General features: G+C 37.2%; 1 protein-coding gene across 1 annotated transcript in view; it reads right to left on the bottom strand.

Moving 5' to 3' along the window:
• The window catches only part of PLPP4 (phospholipid phosphatase 4), a 101,604-nt gene that overhangs the window by 57,876 nt on the left and 21,740 nt on the right, over positions 1-21,988 (bottom strand). Inside the window, exons 2-5 of the mRNA XM_070946289.1 lie at positions 18,515-18,623; positions 10,947-11,037; positions 8,951-9,014; positions 8,078-8,202 (exon numbers count right to left, since the gene is read on the bottom strand). Coding sequence (XP_070802390.1) covers positions 8,078-8,202; positions 8,951-9,014; positions 10,947-11,037; positions 18,515-18,623 — 389 coding nt within the window. The remainder of the gene's footprint in view (positions 1-8,077; positions 8,203-8,950; positions 9,015-10,946; positions 11,038-18,514; positions 18,624-21,988) is intronic.

The following is a 21,988-nucleotide window of genomic DNA, read 5'->3' as shown; positions in this document are numbered from 1 at the left end:
CACTTTCAATTTACACAGAATTTGTGAATAAAACAAGTAGCACCTCCAAGTAGATGCAATGTGTCTTGATTATTAATAATTTGACAGTCTTTTTCTTTATTGCCATACATTCACTTTGTTAAAATATTTGTACATTGCATCCCATTTTAAAAGCCCTAAAGTGATTTGCAGTGAAAGTTTAGACTGTTCATATTCTTCAGCACCTTAAACAGTTATAAGAAAGCAATTATCCTAGTATTCACAATTAAAGGGACTGGTTTAATTGGATGTTATACAGAAATAAGTGGGATTAAATGTGTGGGCTAAAAGAACTAAATGTAGTTTTAGGTCACCTTCAACTCTTTCTTCTGGAAATAAATGTTGTTTTTGCAACTCTCGCAAGTAGCAGCTGGTGCTTGAAATCATGCATTCATTACTAGTAGGAAATTCCCAAATTGATGCACTGACAAATTGTTCTTCAATTGCTTAGAACAGTAATCTATTTACAGTAACAAAGAGCAGGATGATGTTAAGAAAAATAGCTGTTCTGATTTAATTTCCAATCTTTTATCAATGGGCATCTGGTTGGATGATTTGGCTTGCAAAAAAAAACAAAAACCCAAACCTCTTTAGAAGAGTTTTCCATACACTCTTTCTGTCTGTCATTGTTTAAAACCAAGATTATATACAACAAGGGACTTTTGTCCAATAGAAACGCTTTAGTAAATATTCAAAGGGCAAGACATTTTTGAAGATAAATTACTCTGCAGGATTCAAGCTACACACCAACCTTATGGAAAAACATCTTCTTGGCCTGGCATTGATATAATGTCACTGATTACTTGAAACTGCCACCAGACTTTGGGGAAGAGATCATTTAATTATTTTGCTAAAGAACACTGAAAGGCTGCCAATTCCTTGTGAGTGTCTTATTTAATTTAAATCATATATAGGAAACCAAACAGTGATGCAGAGAATTAAATAGTTAACTCCATTACCAATATTTTGTTGGCATGAAATCAATCTCAATTTGAAATGCCTCAGGTTTAATACCACATCTCATCATATTTTGAACAGCCCTAACAACACACCCGATAGCATGTCAGTTCAGAAGCAAGTTCAATAAAGTTACCATTATAAAGTAAATGAGTATAGGATTAGAGCCTTAACGACATCATAAAACATTAAGCCTACCAGACATTAATGTCTACCAGTAAGTCAGAAGTCTGATAAATTCTGCCTTATTTTGGGGAAGCTCAACCATTCCCTCTTGGCTGTTCTTGCAACACACCACAGAAATCCTTTCATGATTATTTTCAGTTAATATCATATAAGAATGTATCACTCACAGATTACTTTCATGCAGTCCTTGGCCTAATTTAAAACCCAATCAACCAATCAGAATAGAGCGGGAAGGGAACGTGGAGGTCTTCTAGTCCAACCCCCTCTCAACCAGGAGACCCTATAATACCATTTCAGACAAGTGGTTGTCCAGTCTTTTCAACCCCCTCTTCAATAGTTAAATTTGCACTCATAGTAAAAGCTAACTGTCCCTTCCCTTTCCTATGCTCTGTTGCTTAGAAGAAATATACATGTATCTTCTGAAAGAACCATCCACATTTGCAATACCTGTTACCTGCCTTTGCTTGATGCATCTCTAGATAAATAAAGCCAAGGAACATCATCTTTTGCAGAAGTCTCTGCCTTGCTCCTATCCTTCAAAAAATAGTGCTGGAAGCTAAGAAAAAAAACTTCCCATTTTGTTTAATAGGCCTGAAAAACAGATAACAGCTCTGACTTAGGAAGGGGAGGCTGGGTGGAGGGGCTTTTGCACAACACCATATTGCATTATTGTATGTCAATTTGGCAGCTGGATGCAATAAAGCGGACACATTCTGGGTTCTCTCAGGGAAGCAACGTCATCCCAGGAAGAATGCCTTCTCTGTGGTGGCCTCTGCTCTTTGGAAACTACTTTCACACCAGAATACTGTTGGGCAATTAAACCTGGCTTGGGCCTTGGAATCAGGAAGTTCCAAATCCCCAATTGATGAGCTAAAAAGAGTATTAGCTCTGATAAGCATTTTATTGTTTTAATGATATATTAATTTGTATGGGATTGATTATGATTTTTTTTCTTGTCCAAAGCCACATGTCCTGAGCCATATAAATGGTTTAATAAACAAATAAACAACCCAGACGGCAGCACATTGCTGATTCATTAATAGTACTCTGAAAACTTAATTGGTTTAAGTTGATATGAAAAGATAGGTATTGTGGAATCTGAAGTAAGTGCTTTTATATATATATAGGAGGTTCCAAACAAGGAACTAGAACAGAACATTTTACATGTCCAAACAACAAAATTTTCTAGTCCTGGAAGTCTAATTTCTTACGGCTTCGAGGTTTGTCCGCTACAACTTACTCCTAGCAGCTACATAAAATGTGTATCAATTTTAGCGAGATATTGCTCAGAAGTAATAACAGATGCAATGAAGCTGATGGGCAGGTATCCGAAACATGAAAATAATATATATATGATGCAGGATAAATTTCAGTAGATCATAGCACTTCTATGCCAAGAATTCAAAGGCACCTACATATACATGCAAAAGAAATCTATAGACGAGAAATTTGCATTAGAAAATGCTGGACATCAAAGATCCAGAAGTGCTGTAATAGGTAAACAGGGATTAGGAGATCAAATTTTTAAATGTTTTAATTGGTAGTGAGTTTTAATTGGGCCAAATTTATATATCTTTTAATTGTTTTTTTTAATATTTGTACTGCATGTTTTTTAATTTTGGCTGTACACCGCCCTGAGTCCTCAGGGAGAAGGGCGGTATAGAAATTTAAAAATAAATAAATAAATAAATAAATAAATTTACATCCACTCTCAACCACAAAAGCTTGCTTAACATATTTTACCAGGTGGTTGGGAGGAGAAAGAATTAGTGAGGCAACCGTATTCATTTTGAAACACTTTTTTTTTTAATTCCTAAATGTAATTTTTTACAGCCAACAGGACTGATACCAGCAACTGTGAAGTGACTGACAGTATAAAATGAGGTCTTTTGTCATGCTTTGCACACTTTTGTCAGCTGTTGTTCACTACTTTATTTCATGTGTAGTCTGCTAATTGTCTTCCTGCTCATTTGAGGGTATAAATTTAAAGGAATAAAAAAAAGAGGGTATAAAATTATAGGAATGACAGTATTTTCTCAGGCAGGCAAGAAGACAGGAACAGCTGACAAAATAAAACAGAGTGCAGTTTAATACTGTCATAATTAGCCTGCAAAAAAAAAAAAAAATTACTGTGAACTGGTGCCAAGAATAAATGGCGTGATTTATTGCAGGTCTTCATCCTGTAGCCCATTTACCATTTGGTTGATCAGAATGTGGTTTATTAGACAATAAACTAGCACAATTCTCATTAATACAATGGAAGAAGAACACAATTTTTCAAGACTTTGTGTGATGTATGTCTTAAAATATCAAAAATAGCTGGGCTATAAATCTGTATCAACTATTCAGCAACTTTTACCCTTAAGAAGCAAGTTTTTTGTTCCTAAAATTTTTTTAGGCAGGAATGACTTACTATCTTCTCCAAGAAGTAAAGAACAGAAGGTATTCAGTTAATAGATAGATGTGTCTCTCAATCAACAAAAAGAAGAAAAAATTGATTCTTCTGCCGGGTGAAGATGTATAAGTGGACAATCGAACTATTAATTACCCTATGTTGACAACGTATAATATTTGGGATAACTTGAAGAAAAAAGGACTAAGGAGTTAAATACTATGCACTGTTTCACGAAAACTTATCAAACACATTAGCAACCACTACTTAGAAAATACAGCTTCACACTGCAGTTACTTAACTGACAACGAATGCACAAAAGATGTATCCTTTCAATTCCTCTTCTTAAAAGTTTCCTTGACAGTACAGTAAAAAGACAATTGTTACATATTAGATGTTTCCTATCTTCCAACTTGAGAGAACAATAACCAAGCTTAAAACTGCAGCCGGCTGTTTTAACTCATTTAAGAAATTGATCGTGAATGATAGCAACTTTTATTCTTTTGTGAGACAGCTAACTCGATTTTTCTAATGCATTTTCTAAAGCAAGGAAAGGAAAAAACAACAGCAACAACAAACTGTTTTTTTTAAAAATATTGCACAAAGAATATAGTGTTCTTTAATTGAGAGGGAGGTAGAGTCCATGGGTTGCCTTTGGAGGCAAAAATAAAGTGCAGCTGTGCAGTTTTGACGAGTTTTACGCTCTTTTAAACTGGCCAGATGATCGACGTGATCAGGAATTATGTCAATTTTCCCCTACCGTACAGCAGAGGGCACGACCTCTCTGATTTTGCTAACTACCTGATCTCATTAGCAGCAATGGAAAATCATTATTGATCTTGAGCAAGTCCAGTAAGAAGAAAGGTCATTGTTTAAGGTTCATGACGGAGCAACGTGGAGAGAAGGGGAACTTTCAATGTCTTTCTCCAAATCTCTAGTTTAATGTAAAGAGGATTTGCAAATAGGGCTCCCTAGGATAACATCACATTGTACTTTTACACCTTGTCATAATATAATGCAGAGAGTTTACTTCTTCATTTGATTTTGTTGTTGTTAGTTGCAAAATTGTGTCCGACCCATGGCAACCCCATGGACAATGTTTCTCCAGGCCTTCTTGTCCTCTACCATCCTCTGGAGTCCATTTAAGCTCACTTCATTTGAATATACATGTACATGTACATGTACATGTACATGTACATGTACATATGTATATACATACATAAACATACACATACATATACATACATATACATATACACACATATACATACAGTATACACACATATACATACACACGTATAACTCAACCATTGCAAAGCAACCTTATTCACTGAAAAAGAAACTCAATTGTGTTACTTAATTTCTCACATGTGCATTTAGGACTGCAAAAAGATGAACCGGACTCAGTTTTATAGAATCTTGTATGATGGTGATTTTTTTTGTTTTTTTGTTTTTTTGTTAATCTGCCAATAATTTGTTGGTGGGGAAAATCAGAACAAAGTGGACAGTGGTAGAGAGAGACAACTTGTTCCGAGAATTTAGAAGAATTTACCCAGAACCTTTGATAAATCTGGATAGCAGCCATCTCAATAACAATGATCCTGTTTTACTTCGTTCTGAAAAGTGGATTATTACTCATTTATATGCAATACACTTAGAAAACTGACTTTTTCAAAAAGCCATATGGCATCACACATGCAGTACTGATATTCATTTGCATTTGTTTAGTTTATAATTTGTCATATATAGTATACATAACCTAGACATTTGCCTACAGTGTTATCACGTGTGTGTGTGTGTGTGTGTGTGTGTGTGTGTGTGTATCAGCAGTGAAATCCACTAACCTTCGTAACTGATTTGGGAACGGGAGCATGCGGGAGCATACACGCTCTACACGCATGTGCATCTCTTCTGCGCATACACAGAGCCTCCTTTGCGCATGCGCAGAGGGTAAAAAATGGGACACAATGACATTCTGGTGGGTAGGCAGACTCCTGCCACCAGCAATACCGGTTCACGCAAGCTGGATAGATCCGGCCAGATTTCACCACTGGTGTGTATACTGTACATGTATGTGCATAGATACATTCATAAATAGAATAATATACATATATTACTGTAGTTCTTACATATATCTTTTCCCGTCAAGAACAGCAATGATCGCATCTTTGACACATATTTTATGACTTCAAATAAAAACATTCAAATCAATTGAAATTAAACTGCAGGTACTTGACATAATTTTTCCCAATTATTTAATTAAATTCCTCTTCTGTTATCGTAAAAGTTATCCTTCAAAGGCAGATTCTTTGGAATGGGGAGGAATTCTGGGAAAGTGTACCCATATAATAAAAACCCTGCACAACCTGGGATACATTGTATTCATTGCAACTGACCAACAATGTTTAGCGATTTAAAAAGACTTAATAGCAAAAATGATACTAAACAAGGCTTAGGAAAACATTTCAGCATTAGAATCATTGCCTCACATACTGTGCAGCTGTAAATTCTTTTGTTTATAGGCTGCCTGATTCCAAATGACTCAGGGCAACTTCCACTTGAAAATCAAGAAACAACAAATCACTGAGAAACAGCAGAGGGGATCAAAACAGCTATAGGTAGTTCTCAACTTACAACCACAATTGAGCCTAAAATTTCTGTTGCTAAGCGAGACATTTGTTAAGTGAGTTCTGCCCCATTTTACAATCTTTCTTGTCAGAGTTGTTAAGTGAATCACAGCAGTTGCTAAGTTAGTAATACAGTTGTTAAATGAATCTGGCTTCCCCATTGATTTTGCTTGTCGGAAAGTCACAAGAGATGATCACATGACCTGGGACACTGCAACTGTCATAAAGGTGAGCCAGTGGCCAAGCATCTGAATTTTGATCACATGACCATGGGGATGGTGCAACGGTCATAATTGTGAAAAATGGTCATAAGCAGGAGTGAAATGTAAAATTTGTTACTACCGGTTTTGTGGGCGTGGCTTGGGGGGGTAATGTGACTGGGTGAGCGTAGCCACCTTTTTTTTTTTTTCTTTTAACTTTTCAAAGCATTTTTTCTGTAAATGCAAAAAAATGCTTTGAAAAGCCTCTGCCGATCAGGAACACAGCTGGGATCATCAGAGCCTTTTCAAGGCATTTTTTAAACCACCTCTTCCGCTGAAGAGGTTGCAGAAAAAAATGCTTTAAAAGTCTCTCTGGTGATCCCAGCTGAGTTGCCTGATCATTTTAAAAAATGCTTTGAAAAGTCTCTCTGACGATCAGGCAACTCAGCTGGGATCGTCAGAGAGACTTTAAAAGCATTTTTTTCTGCAACCTCTTCAGTGGAAAAGGTAGTTTAAAAAATGCTTTGAAAAGGCTCTGACAATCCCAGCTGAGCCACACGATCATCAGAGGCTTTTTGTTTTACTTTTAAAAGCATTTTTTCGGCGGAAGAAGTTGTAGAAAAAATGCTTTTAAAAGTAAAAAAAAAAAAAGGCCTCTGATGATCGTGCAGCTCAGCTGGGCATGGTGGGGGGGGCATAGGGATTTTTGCTACTGGTTCTCCGAACCACCCGCTGCCATCACTACCGGATTGGGTGATCCGGTCCGAACCAGGAGCATTTCACCCCTGGTTATAAGTCACTTTTTTTAATGCCCTTGTAACTTTGAACAGTCACTAAATGAATTGTTGTAAGTCAAGGATTACCTGTACCTCATCTGAAGGGCTTCTGATCTAGGAATAGGTATAACTAGCATACTAGATGAATATGTGTGAAAGGCCTCTTGACCGTGGCTACTACCTGGTCTTCCAGAAAGGGCTATTACATCTAATAGGTCCCTCAGGATGCATATCAGTTTCATCCAACACTTAAAATGGAAAAGTCCCCAGCAACAGAACCAGTTCTGAGTTGTTGTTCGTTTTTTTTTAAATTTGATTTATATGCCGCCCTTCTCCAAAGACTCAGGGAGGCTTACAATGTGTTAAGCAATAGCCTTCATACTTTTGTATATTTATACAAAGTCAGTTTATTGCCCCCACAATCTGGGTCCTCATTTTACCTACCTTAGAAAGGATGGAAGTCTGAGTCAACCTTGAGCCTGGTGAGATTTGAACTTGCAGTAATTGCAGGCAGCTGATGTTAATAACAGTGCTTTAGTTTGCTGAACTACCAGAGCTCAGAGTTGTTATTTCTCATCCAGACCCATATATGATTCACAATATTTCTACTTTTATTCTAAATCAGGGGAGTAGATTTGTGGCCAAAGACTGATGTTTTTTCTTTCCACCTTCAAATATCCCCAGAGTCTTTGGCTTTTCTGGGTTTAACTCACTTTTAAAAACAGCCACAGAATCATACCCATCAGACAGTTAGAGGAGTGTAAGCCCTTCCACTCTGTGCCATTGCCCCATCCAGTGCTTCCAACGTTCAGTTTGGTGGCACTCTCTCTGTCTATCTCCTACATGTCTTCTCTTTCCTACATTTATGCTCTTGGAAGCAGAAAAAATCACGGCAAAGAACATCTGAAAAACAAAACTTACAGGAGGAGTGGATGCTGGGAAAGCTTTTCCTCCCTTCTGACACAACGTCTGCATCACCAGTGCAGTGCATTTCAGAGTTCATTATTCCATCCGGAAAGCAGCGGTAAAAGAAATCGGGACGCGGCCTGCAAGAAACCCCAGGAACATTTGATATGGAAGAGCAGTCGTTAGTAAAGCCTCCAAGTGATCATTATACTAAGCTGACTGTTTCTGATGGAGAAGCCCCCCCCCCCGCTTTCCACGGAGCAAAAAGTGCTGAGGGAAATTAATTAGTTATTTTCATCCGAAGCATTCTGACCATGAAAGCAGTTAAGAATTCTAACCGCCTAGAGTTAAACCAAGGGGCTTATATGAGAAGACCATTTTCAAAACTTAATTGGCTTTCTCAATCTCGTGGAAAAGACCACACGAGGCACTTTTAAAAGGTGAAGAAAACAGAGGATTCATACTGGTATCACGCAATGAACTGATTTCAACCGAACTGGGTTTATGGGAGAAGGCAATTAAAATTAATTCCTTCTACATTTTCCCATACAAGATTTCATTTCTCCAAGTAAAGCAAAAGGGAAGTTGCTTTAACCTAAACACTTTTGTGTAATTTTTTGTTCTGCTCCCTACATACAGGGAGAAAACCCTGCATATTTTTTTTTTCCCATTACAATACCCATTAAGGTATTATACCAGTTTTTCATTTAATCGCCCATTAGTTTTTCCACCTTTACAAGACTATGACAGTAGTAATAATGATGAAAAGCAAACCAATGTCTTTCAGGATATTTTGGGTATTCTCCAAAACAAGTTTTTTGTTTGTCATTTTCATCCAGAATCATTATGGCTACCTTGGTGTATATTGAATAGTTACTCAGGACTTACCTCCCCACTATTAATTTAATAGTGTTCGTGCAGAGTCCATTTAAAGCAAGCGCCAAGGACACAGCTAAAAGCAAACAAAAAATCATATAAAACCACAAGATATGATTTAAATTTGCAATCAGAATTCAGAAATAGACTGTTACAACATTTTGAGAAAACGTACCGTGTTTCCCCGAAAATAAGACCCTGTCTTATATTTTTTTGAACCTTGAAATAAGCACTTGACCTTATTGCCATGCACTCAAAAGCCCGATTGGGCTTATTATCAGGGGGTGTCTTATTTTGGGGGAAACAGAGTAACTGATAATTTGATGAAATATGAAATGTTTCCAGTGGGGTTTTTTTCTATGATCTTTTGGCATAGTGAATTCTTATCTCATGTCTTGGGGACCCACAAATTCCTCCTTCAGGATACAGTTAGTTTCATATTTGATCCCATTATATCAACAACCAATCACTAAACCATTCCTTCCTACTCAATTTACTGCCAATAAGAAGGGTTATATAAATAGCTAACAAGGGTTGATTTACTCTACTCCATATAAACTAGAACAAATTTTTCTTCCTTTACAATGGAACTACCAAGATTTGCAGTCTTGCAATGTGTTTATCATCTTTGGAGGGGAGGGGTTTGTATGCTTTTTAGCTCTCTGTTTATCAACTTTTTAATTGACTTTTTGTGTGTGCCCTGCGTGCCTTCTAGTGAATGCTGACTCCTGGCAACTGCCTGGACTATCTGGACTCTGGAGTTTTCTTAGCAATGTTTTTGGAAGTGGCTTGCTATTTCTTAGGCTGAGAGCGAGTGTGATTGTTCCAAGGGCATTCAGCACGCCAAAGATGGGACCAGAGCTAACAGTCTGCAAGATTCTAGCCAGGTGTCTTAACCCCTACACTCTATGAAGACATAAGGAAATGATTTCATCAGATGTAAAGAGCTGCTGGCTTTTCAAAACAAAAAACAGTAAGTCCTCCGTTACCAGAAGAAACCTTCAGAAATCTGTGGATTACAGAATATCAATACAAAACTAGGAAATACTGCATCATGCAATAATTGCTTCAGACATTTCCAGAGGCTCAAGAAAACTGAAGTTCTTTCATCAATTGTTTTTTAAGACCATCATAAAATTTGTTGGAAATCCAAATAACCATATTTACCTGAAAGGAAGATGGGAGTTTCTCTTCTCAAAAAATAATTACCTTTGAAATGGGAAACTTGAGTTTTAATCATTAAAAAGAGACAGACACTTTTGAAAGCAAGCGGATAGATCAAAAGTGGAAGCCTGTAGCCATAATAACAAGCTAGTGACTACTGTATAAGACTTTTCCTTCTGCCGAAGTGAGACTTGGAACTAAAAAAAAAAAGAATGTTTTGAACCCACTGATTGAAAGGACTTCATGCAGTTTGCCCAGTCAGTAAGGACAAAGCAATAACTTTGACTTCTTCCCTCTTTGTAGACACACACTTTTTAGAGTAGAGATTAATAAGAAACATTGAATTCGCCTAAACTGTTGCAAGATTTCATAATGACAAATAGGATCAGAAGTCCAAACTATTCTTGCTCGGAGAAAGGTTCCTGAACTCAGTAGACCTACTTAAAAGATAGTAATTACTACTATCTTTTTCTTCCCTACTATCTTCTTTTTTCTCTCCTTTCCTTCCCCGTCTAGTTAATAGATAATTTATTTATTTTTTCCCAAGGGAGGGAGGTCTTTAGTTAATTTCTATAGAACATATTGTTTGCATATTACTCTATCAATACATTGTGACAACTTTAGAAGAATCAGTGCAAAAGAGAAGACCCTAGTAACTGTAAAAACGAGGGGAAGGGCAACCGAAGGACATAAGATATTATGATGTTGATAATAATATTTTTCAATTATTTACCATAAAGATACCAAAGTTTTGAAAGGAAGTTTTTTTTTAATTTCCCAACACTTCTGGAAGAAAACAATTTCCCATCATTTAAACCAGAATTTAATATTATTCTTGGCATACCTAGCAAAGCTTCTTTAATTTCAGTCTTGTCTGTGCGTCGGATTATTTTCACCACAAAAATGACAGCCAGGGGTGTCAGAAATGAAATGGCCTACAACAGACACAACAACATATTAATTACAGATTAACAGAGTTGGGAGGGACCTTGTAGGTTATCTAGTCCAACCCCCGCCCAAGCAGGACACCCTACACCATTTCTGACAAACAGCAGTCAGAATTGTTACTGCTGTGTCTCTCCATCAGAAATAGTAATTTCCAGTTTGCTTCATTTAGATGGGCTGATCATCTGTTATTAGTGATAACAAAGCTGCATGAACCCAAGAACAAAAAAAATATAATTAATTACTATTATTATGAAAGGACAGACTAAATTCTGATTCTTAACTGATACAAACAAAATAGAACTGTAAACTTAACGAAGATCAGCTTTCAAAATGAAAACCAAACTCTGAAGAGGAAGCAATACATTGCAAAACATCAGGACAAAGGTTTTCCAGAAATAGTCATGGCTTTAGTATATCCTATATATTTTGCCCATGAAACATATGCATATGGAATGTTCTGATTTTTCAGAATCAAACTATTCTGTCCAATCCATTTTCTCCCCAGAAGGATTTATTTTCCAGAAATTTATACTTCACAATTCAGCCCCTTTCAATTTTAAAAAGAATTCTAGGCACCTTGTGCGAGTCTGCAGCTCATATGTGCCTCATTTTTCCCCTCCTCTATTTTTAAGACTGCTACTCTAAACAAGTCTCTGATTGTTCCTTTAAAATTCACAAAAATGGTCTAGGAGGTCCTCAATGATGTGCTAAAATGCACAGTTGCCCATCTTATCTGAGGGAAATATATCAGAACTTCAATGGCCCAAATTTTCCTGGATTCATGATATGGTTGCATGTGTAGCTCCCTGCTTTTTGGCATGACATCTCACCCAGCCTTCACATTCAATAAACCTCAGGAGTCAACTATAGAAAGCTTTTAAAATAGGCAAGCAAGAGTAACATTATGCTGGCATGAATGGTTTTATGAAGAAAACTACAGCTTTTCTATTAATACTTTATACAAATGCTTCCACTTATTTAAGAATCTAAATTCACATTTCCATCACCCTATTTTTTTTTTTTCTTTTCTCTTCTTGTAATCCCTTGCATTGGAGTGGAGTCCGGGCAACTGAATAGACCTTGAGCATTAACTGGCCGGATCGCCTTCCTGATGCCTATGCGAAGTTCACAGCAGACAATTACTCATTGCACCCAGAGAGAGAAAAATATCTGCCGCTACCTAGGATTGAACTCACAGCCTCTTGATTGTTTGACAAGAGCTTTACCTCTAGGCCACAGAGACACTCTGCCACAGTGATGGCTAACCTTTTTGCCGTCACGTGCCAAAAGCAGGGAGAACGGGGGGTCAGGCACGTGTGTGCCCACACCCATAATTCAATCCCCCATGCCCCGCCCCCGCACATGCATGTGCGACCCTTCGTGCTCCCCCCACTTTTGGCACATGACAGCAAAAAAGTTGCCGATGGGCCCAGTAGGCCTGTTTTTCACCGTCCCCAGGCTCCAGAGGCTTTCTTGGAGCCTGGGGAGGGGGGAAAACGGCCTTCCCCATGCCCCAGAGGCCTTCCGAAGGCTGGAAATGGCCGATTTCCCGACTTCCGGGGGCCCAGAAGGCCCAAAAATCAGCTGGCTGGCACATGCATGCATGCTAGAGCTGAGCTAGGGCAACGCTTGTGTGCCCACAGATATGGCTCCACGTGCCACCTGTGGCACGCATGCCATAGGTTCACCATCACAGACATAGAGTATTAGGAAATATATTATTCACTAGGTAGAAGAACCTTCTTTAAACCTGCATACAATGCCATATTTTCTTTTCAATTTTTAATTTCATTTTTTTTCATTTTCATTTGTTTAGCACCATTCCATTTTCACAATTATTTCTCTGAACCCCAAGAATTTTGTATGCACCTATTTTCTTGCATATTTATCCTAGTAAACTGTACTGTATATATTTTGCATAGTTTTTTCTTCTATATGATCCTACTTTTAAAAAAAAAAAAGTAAGAGAAATATATCAAAATAAGAGAATATGTCATATTCCATTGTGGATTTCTCTGCTTTAGTGTACAGATTTTGGATATGCAAGCAGGAGAAGTTTATATAAATTTCAAGCTAGATTTCCCTTCGATCTTTAAGAACGAATAGTGCTACAAAATATGATTAAGAGGAGGGCATTCCTAGTTGTGATAGTGGGGTGATAGTGTTTGTACATATACCAACTTTTATTAAGAAAATATTTCAATAAATAGGATTAGGATAAAAAATAAATGAATCCACGGAGGTGGGGGAATAGACTGAGATCCAAACAGCCAAGCACTATCCCCCTCAAGGGCTAAGAGAATCTCAGTTTCTTATTAAAGTTCACAGAACATATTAAAAAGCTGTTCTTGAAATATAAGGCATATCGAATTTAATGTGGCATGAAGACATACATCTGATTCAAAATCCTGTAACTCCTCGTGTATACTTATGTGTTTGAATCCACAGCAAAATAAAAGCTCACTTCATAAACAGAAACCGTGAAAATGTTTACTGAAAAATGAAAACATTGAACGAATCCATATTCGTAAATTGTCATACACTAAGGCTTGGCACAAAGTCTTCTTGTTCGTATCTGTGGACAGATTTTCTGTCTTAGTGAAGCATTTATAACAAACCAAAACTAAAAATAGTTTTGCAAAACAATCATACGCTGTGTTTTTAACCAAGGGTTTGCACTTTTTTTTTTTAATTAAGGTATTATGGTTTCTAATTAAAGTGTTTGCCTGAATTGGCCCTATTCCTATTCTAGCTTACAACAGCAACCAGGCAACAGGCTCATTTACAACCGAAAGGTCAGGTAAAATAGAAACACGTGGGGCTTTGTGTGGCATGAAATATGCCGTTCTCCACAGATTCTCCCGCAAGCTTCATAAGCTTCATTAGTGCTGGAATACTGACACCATTCATCATTTCAATTTGCTTGTGCTGCTTTCAAAGAAAGGACTGTCTCAGAGTTGCAGCAGGATCAAGCTATGAATTGCATAGCCAACTTCAAAAGGCCAGTTAGACTTAATCTGGTTGAACAATACTTATGTTGCAAAAAGGGGGGAGGAAAACAAGGCTTCCCTTTCTTTGGAAAGCTTCCCCCTTTTGCTCTACTAGACATGAACATTATCATTCTGGAGTAACTACATGCAACTTCAGCATTATGCTTCACCTGATTCTGGATATCTACACATAATATGAAACACAAGGACCCACACAGATGGAGAAGTACACGCATATACTGTGTCCACATGTGTTCAATTGAGTCAGTTTTAAAATGTGCCTGTGTACAGTATATCCAATGCACCTGTGAATCAATCAATTGATGAATACCAGTCTTTCCTAAATAAATTATATTTATTAAGCTCTGCTCAGTGGGAAGTAAAATATATTCCCACTTTGTATTTCCAGATATGTTAAAACAGGATTCATAGCCACATCATATTGTTATAATTGTTATAATTGCATTTTGTTGATAATTTTGAAAACAGTAGAAGGATAGGATAGGATAGGATAGGATAGGATGGGATGGGATGGGATGGGATGGGATGGGATGGGATGGGATGGGATGGGATGGGATGGGATGGGGAGAGGAGGGGAGGGGAGGGGAGAGAAGGGAAAGGAAGGGAAGGGAAGGGAAGGGAAGGGAAGGGAAGGGAAGGGAAGGGAAGAGAAGAGAAGAGAAGAGAAGAGAAGAGAAGAGAAGAGAAGAGAAGAGAAGAGAAGAGAAGAGAAGAGAAGAGAAGAGAAGATGGAAGTGACCTTAGAGGTCTTCTAGTCCAACCCCTGTCTAAGCAACCAACCCCCTATACCATTTCAGACAAATGGTTGTCCAATCTCTTCTTAAAAACTTCCAGTGTTGGAGCATTCAAACTTCTGGAGGCAAATTATTCCACTGATTAATTGTTCTGTGAGGAAATGTCTCCTTAATTCTAGGTTGCTTCTCTCCTTGATTAGTTTCCATCCATTGCTTCTTTTCCTGCCCCCAGGTGCTATGAAGAATAGCTTGACTCCTTCTTCTTTGTGGCAACCCCTGCGATATTGGAACATTACTATCATCTCACCCTTTTCATTACATACCCAAGTCCAGCAACTATTCTTTATATGTTTTAGCCTCCAGTCCCCTGATCATCTTTTCTCATGCAGTATATTAACTACTCAACTGAATGCTAGATGATGCACTAGATGTATGACTTGGTATTTAAATACAGTTAGTCCTCAATTTAAGAGAAAAAAAAAAGAAAGAAAATTTATGTTGTTAAGTGAGAAATACATTAAATGAGTTTTGCCTCAATTTACGACTTTTCTTGCCACATTTGTTAAGTGAATCACTGCAGTTGTTAAATTAGTAACATGGTTGTTAAGTGAATCTGGTTTCCCCATTGATTTTGCCCATCAGAAGGTTGCAAAAGGGGTTCAGGACCCCAGGACACTGCAACCGTCATAAATGAGAGTCAGTTGTCAAACGTCTGAATGTAAATCACATGACCATGGGGATGCTGCAACAGTCATAAGTGTGAAAAATGATCATAAGTCATTTTTTTCATTGTCATCGTAATGTCAGTCACTAAGGGAACTGTTGTAAGTGGAGGACTACCTGTATATAATATTTATTTATTAATTCATTTTTTTTTCTATTTTGCATGCAATTATTCTGCTAGGAAGCAGTCTAGAGGAACAATCTAACAAGAGCTCATTTTGATAATTTTGATGGATTATGGGAAGCGCCTCTCAATTACATTTTCAGGGTCATGCAATTTTTCAACAGACCTGTAGTTATAGCTTTCAGTCTAAAAAAGACAATAAAAAGGAAACTAGATAGAGGACAAGGCCTCTCAGTTTGTTTTAAGGAACACTCGAAGATTTATTCTTTACTGACTACAATTATCTTATTCAAAATAATCCCATTTGTTGCCATGTCTCCTACGGAGAAGGAACAGAGACAAAAATCAGTCAGGTGAATTCTTATTGGATTAGTTTTAATTTCTGAAATATAAAATTATTTCCAGGGCACCAATATTTGTCTTTTCATAAAGTGTAAAACTCTATGTATCAGGTAACTTTTCATGGCATAATACTCTTAAGGAATGTTATTTATACAAAGTAGTTAACTATGTACAAAATGTTTATCAGAAGAAAAATGTATTAAAAATGTATATGAACTTTCACAAGTTTTTCTTTATTGTTTGTTTGTTTAACTTTTTTTATATTTATTGCAAATGCTCCAAAATTTGCAATAAATACATGGTAAATATAACAGAACTATGAAAAAAGCAAAGCAAAACAAATTTCTGAAGACAGACTGCTGCCGGCTATAATTTATTTATTTTTTGTTTATTTATTCATTTAATATATAGATTACCAAAGAGACTCTCAAAAATTCTGCTGTTTTACAATTAAATTAAAACTTAAACAATTAAAAGATTAAAAAAACAAAACAATTATAAAAGACAGAGGGGAAGGGAAGGGAAGAGGGAAAAGGGAGATTCAGGTGTGGTACAAGCTGGAGGAGTCAGGAACTCACACTTATATACTACTACTCTTGTGAGCATAGCTAAAAAGTTGTATTGGCAGTGCCAAGAACAGTGGCACACATATTTTTATAAAATTACTCTTCCAGACACTGAAAGAATAGAAAAGAAACCATCTTTTGATCACCTTTGTATAACATCTTGATTAGATGTTAAATCAATCTGGGCTTGCTTCAAAGTTTTGACAAATGGTCTAATGAACTCCATGACCTTGGAGATTCATATTCTCTTCTTAACAGCTATTTCGCTGCTGCTAATGTTGCTGTTATTATACTTTTGACAATAGACAGGCAGACATTCTGACAGTTCAACATGAAGGGAGAAACAATTCATTAAGTGCTGTAGTCAAAATACCATGCTTATGAAGTTGTACTATCACCGCATCATATTAATGTAAAAAGTAGAGAGGGGGCACTGTCTTTCAACACAACATGCAACAAATGTTTGTGTGTACAATTATTTGTCCTAAAAATTGAGTACATCATGTACTCTCACCCAGTTGCCTCTTGAAAAGACACCAAGTCTTGCAAATCCTCCCAAAAAGGAATTCAAGAATTGTTCTTTTTTTGCCATAAGAAAATCTACTAATAAATCATATTTAATAGTTATGCTGAACATGCTGTCTTTCACTTAGATATGCTTCAGCGTTGACAGCATATTTCATGCCAGTCATAGTTTTTTCCTACTGAACTGTGGCTGTTTTTTCTTCTTTTTTTAAAAAAATCAGTGCTTAACTAGACTACCTTGTTAGCAAATGAAAGAAAGCCGAATTTTCCTCCTTTGAAATATGAATAACATGCAGATATCCTACAACGTTTATCTTTTGATTAGTCACCTCTTTAAAAGCAATAGTTTGTATTGGAATGGAGCACCCAAGTTTCTCTATTCTTCTCTAAAGTGTTTGGGTGAAAATCACAGGTTTTCAGTGTATACTGAAAGATGAAGAGTCAGGAATTCTTCCCAGATAACTATTTTGTACAATTATAGGATATAAGCACCAAAAGTGTCCAGATTTTCTTTTTTTCTTTCTTTTCTTTCTTTCTTTCTTTCTTTCCATCTATCCATCCACCCACCCACCCACCCATCCATCCACCCAACTTCAAGGCATTTGTAGCATTATCTATGGCCCAGAAATGTAAGAAATATAAAAGGGACCACTTTAAATTAAATGACTTGTGTATATCATTTTGCTGAGCACAAAAAACAAAAGTTTGTATATCTGTTCAAAGCATCTACTAAAACAATTAGGCATTCCATATGGACCAACTGATACTAAACGTAGAGAGGTCCTTATACTCCTTATTTAGCCAGCCTGACTATTGTGCCAAGACAGCCATAATTGACTTTCCAGCATCATCATTTATCCTGAGTGACTGTAATACTGTTTTGCTATCAAGTCCAAGAAAAGCCAGACAGCATCATGGCATGGATTCCATGAAAAGCCCTCTGGCACAGTTTGCTATGAGATTTATACAAGCTGCCTTGTGAACTGGGAAAAGAACTGAGATTCAAGCTATACCGGTCATTAACTGCTGTGCAGGTGCCTTTCTAAGCACATGTGATCGTGATGAGGAGGAAAAGATCAGCTATAACAGAGAGTAAAAAAAAAAATAGATGTTAGATAGCAAGCAGTAAGTGGCCTCTAAAACCTCAATTTGATTTAACTTCAGAATTCTTTATGAACCATGATACGGCCAACAATTTATAAAAAGCGAACATAATTGTGATAAGACTGCTTAACTAGCTGTCATCATTTTTCATACCATATGCAAACAAATTATTTTACAGTGTTAAATTTACTACACACTGTTAGGAATTGCATTAATGCATCTCCCTGCTTATCAATCTGTTGTTTTAAAAACATAGTTTTCCACTTTACATTCGCTAACAGCCATAAAATGAGTCTCAGTCACCCACTGAATGATCATTAAATTCTAGTACTTACAAACATGAGACGCGTAGGTATGTTGTCAGATTCTACCAGTGGATTTTTATACAGCCAGATCTCTTCTGGCTGAATAATTCTCTGGAATGGGTCCAAAAATTCTGTAAAACTAAACAAACAATAAGATCAAGTTTTACCATGTATGGCAATGAATTTCAAAACACTGAAAAACCATTTCAAAAAGAGATGTTGTGAAAATTGTCAAAGTTAAACTAAGAAAATTAATAATTATCAATTATTGATTTTGCCACATGCAATCAAATAGATGTATAGAAAGGATCATTTGTTTTCCTTGCTCTCTTTCTCTCTTTCGGGAGCCCAGATTGAATTATGTGTGTGTATGTATCAAATCAATCCAACAAACTGACATGACATCATTCACCATAATAGTTAAAGAGCTTTTATTTACATCACTACTGCCCAAAACCTCATCTTTGAAAGCTGAGTATTAATTAACATTTCAGTATTCTAGAACCAAATTACATGATTTTTTTTTTTTTTATAATGTGAGTTGGCTAAGCAGTGAATAGGATCTAGAAGAGCAGTCCCAAACTTCTGGTTCCACGAACCAGCGGCAGCAGGCGGAAGGGATATTTTGCATGCATTCCTGCAAATGGGGTTTTGCATGCTTGCCCACCCTTGCACAGCCCAGTTCCCAATGGGCTGTGGACTAGTACCAGTCTGTGGACCAGGGGCTTAGAACCCCTGGTTCAGAAGATAAGAGCTTTTTCAGTTATAGCTGCTGGAGTACTACATTTGACCATACTTGTAAATGGATCATAAGCTTCCTAACAGACAGGAAGCAACACGTGAACCTAGGCAAAATCATATTAGATATCTGTACAATTAGCACAGGAGCCCCTAGGGGTATGTGCTCTCTCCACTTCTCTTTTCTCTATACACCAATCACTGCATCTCAAAAGATCCCTCTGTTAAAATACTGAAGTTTGCAGATGATACAACAGTGATTGATCTCATTCGAGACAACGATGAATCTGCATACAGACAGGAGGTTGAACAACTAGCCTTGTGGTGCAGCGGGAACAATCTTGAACTAAACACACTCAAAACAGTAGAAATGTGGTAGATTTTAGAAGAAATCCTCCTATACTACCACTTCTTACAATACTAGACAACACAGTATCAACAGTAGAGATCTTCAAATTTCTAGGTTCTATTGTATCTCAAGACTTAAAATGGACACCTAACATCAGAAAATGTCATCAAAAAAGCACAACAAAGAATGTTCTTTCTGTGCCAGCTCAGAAAGCTCAAACTGCCCAAGGAGCTGCTGATTCAGTTCTACAGAGGAATTACTGAGTCTGTCATCTGCACCTCTATAACTGCCTGGTTTGGCTCTGCAACCAAACAAGACAGACACAGACTTCAATGGATAATTAGAACTGCAGAAAAAACAATTACTACCAACCTGCCTTCCATTGAGGACCTGTTTACTGCATGAGTCAAAAAGAGGGTTGAGAAAATATCTACAGACCCCTCGCATCCTGGACATAAACTGTTTCAACTCCTACCCTCAAAACGACGCTATAGAGCACTGCACACCAGAACAACTAGACACAAGGACAGTTTTTTCCTGAATGCCATCAGTCTGCTAAATAACTAATTCCCATAACACTGTCAAACTATTTACTAAGACTGTATTACTATTATTCTTCTCATCCTTCCTATTACCTACTGTATCTCCTCCCACTTATGACTATAACCATGTTGTTTATATTTTTACGATTTATATTGTTCTGTTTGTTTTCTAGTATGATTTGATTGCTTATTAGTAACCTATGACTATCACTAAGTGTTGTATCTTATGATTCTTGATATGTACCAGTATTTTTTCCCCTTTTTTTCCTTTTATATACACTGAGAGCATATGCACCAAAGACAAATTCCTTGTGTGTCCAATCACACTTGGCCAATAAAGAATTCTATTCTTCTATTATATTATATTCTACATAAAAACAGCAAAATCATAAAAACACAAAGATAGCTATAGCAATAGCAAAGCGCTTAGACTTATATACTGCTTCACAGTGCTTTACAGCTGTCTCTAAGCAATATAGAGTCAGCATATTTCCTGCAACAATCTGGGTCCTCACTTTACTGACCTCAGAAGGATGGAAGGCTGAGTCAACCTTGAGCCGCTCAGAATCAAACTGCTGGCAGTTAGGCAAAATTAGACTGCAATACTACATTTAACTACTGCGCCACCACGGCTCAGTGTTATGAAGCATAAAAATTTGGGGATGAACACTGTGTGTATCTGGTTGTTTTAGAAAGTGTACTTACACTTTCACCTATGTTCTGAATCTATTGGGTTCCTATCCTCATTTACAGCAGATTCTCACTAGCAGGATTTCTGTCTTATTAGAAAATCAGTTTATCTTGCTTTTGCATTTTTTTTTAATTTTTTTTTTAATTTGATTTATATGCCGCCCTTCTCCAGAGACTCAGGGTGGCTTACAATGCGTTAAGCAATAGCCTTCATCCTTTTGTATATTTATACAAAGTCAGCTTATTACCCCCACAACTGGGTCCTCAATTTTTCTACCTTAGAAAGGATGGAAGGCTGAGTCAACCTTGAGCCTGGCGAGATTCGAACCTGCAGTAATCGCAGGCAGCTGGTCTTAATAACAGGGTGCTTTAGACCACTGTACTACCAAGGCTCCTTGGTAGTATTTGCTCCATTTTTCTCCATAAATGCTGCTTCCCATAAGCAAAAGTTTATTCTGCTAGTGTAGGGACATGTTTGAATACAGATAGTCCTTGACTTACAACAGTGAGTGAGTGTTTAGTGAGTGTTCAACACTGAAAAAAGTGACCGATGATTGTTTTTCACACATACGACTGCTGCAGCATCCCCATGGGCAGGTGATTAAATTTCAGGCACTGACTCATATTTATGACAGTTACAGTGTGCAAAAATCATGTGATCATCTTTTGCACAAGCCAAGTCAATGGGGAAGCCAGATTCACTGCAGTGATTCACTTAACAGCTATGGGAAGAAATGTCATAAAATGGGAAAAATTCACTTAAGAAATGTCTCACTCAGCAACAGAAATTTTTGGCTCAATTGTAGCCATAAGTCAAGGACTACCTGTATAAGGAATTTTTTTAAGAAGCAAGCAAAAGCAGAATAGCTATTTTTTTTCCTTTTTTTCTTAGCTGTGGAATTCTGGGAGTTGAGGCCCACACATCTTAAAATTGTTGAGAAACACTGGTCTAAAGTAAAAGGAAAGATGAAGCAGACACCAAGAGTGAGAAACTATGACTTCACAGCAGATCTTCCAGATCAGGGTGTCAAAGTTATGGGCCAGATGCATCACGCGCTGGCCATACCAATTCCCATTTTAGCGAAGGAGGAAAAAAGTTGTGATATGTCACGTGATGACATGTCATCGCACGTTTGACACCCCCGTTTCATCTGAAGGTACAGTATAGTGTCATAAGCTTGCCCA

This window comes from Pituophis catenifer, unplaced genomic scaffold (assembly GCF_029215685.1).
Source record: "Pituophis catenifer annectens isolate HBS135680 unplaced genomic scaffold, rPitCat1.0.hap2 SCAF_6, whole genome shotgun sequence".
Lineage (NCBI taxonomy): Eukaryota > Metazoa > Chordata > Lepidosauria > Squamata > Colubridae > Pituophis > Pituophis catenifer.
This window is presented reverse-complemented; position numbering and strand designations above follow the sequence as displayed.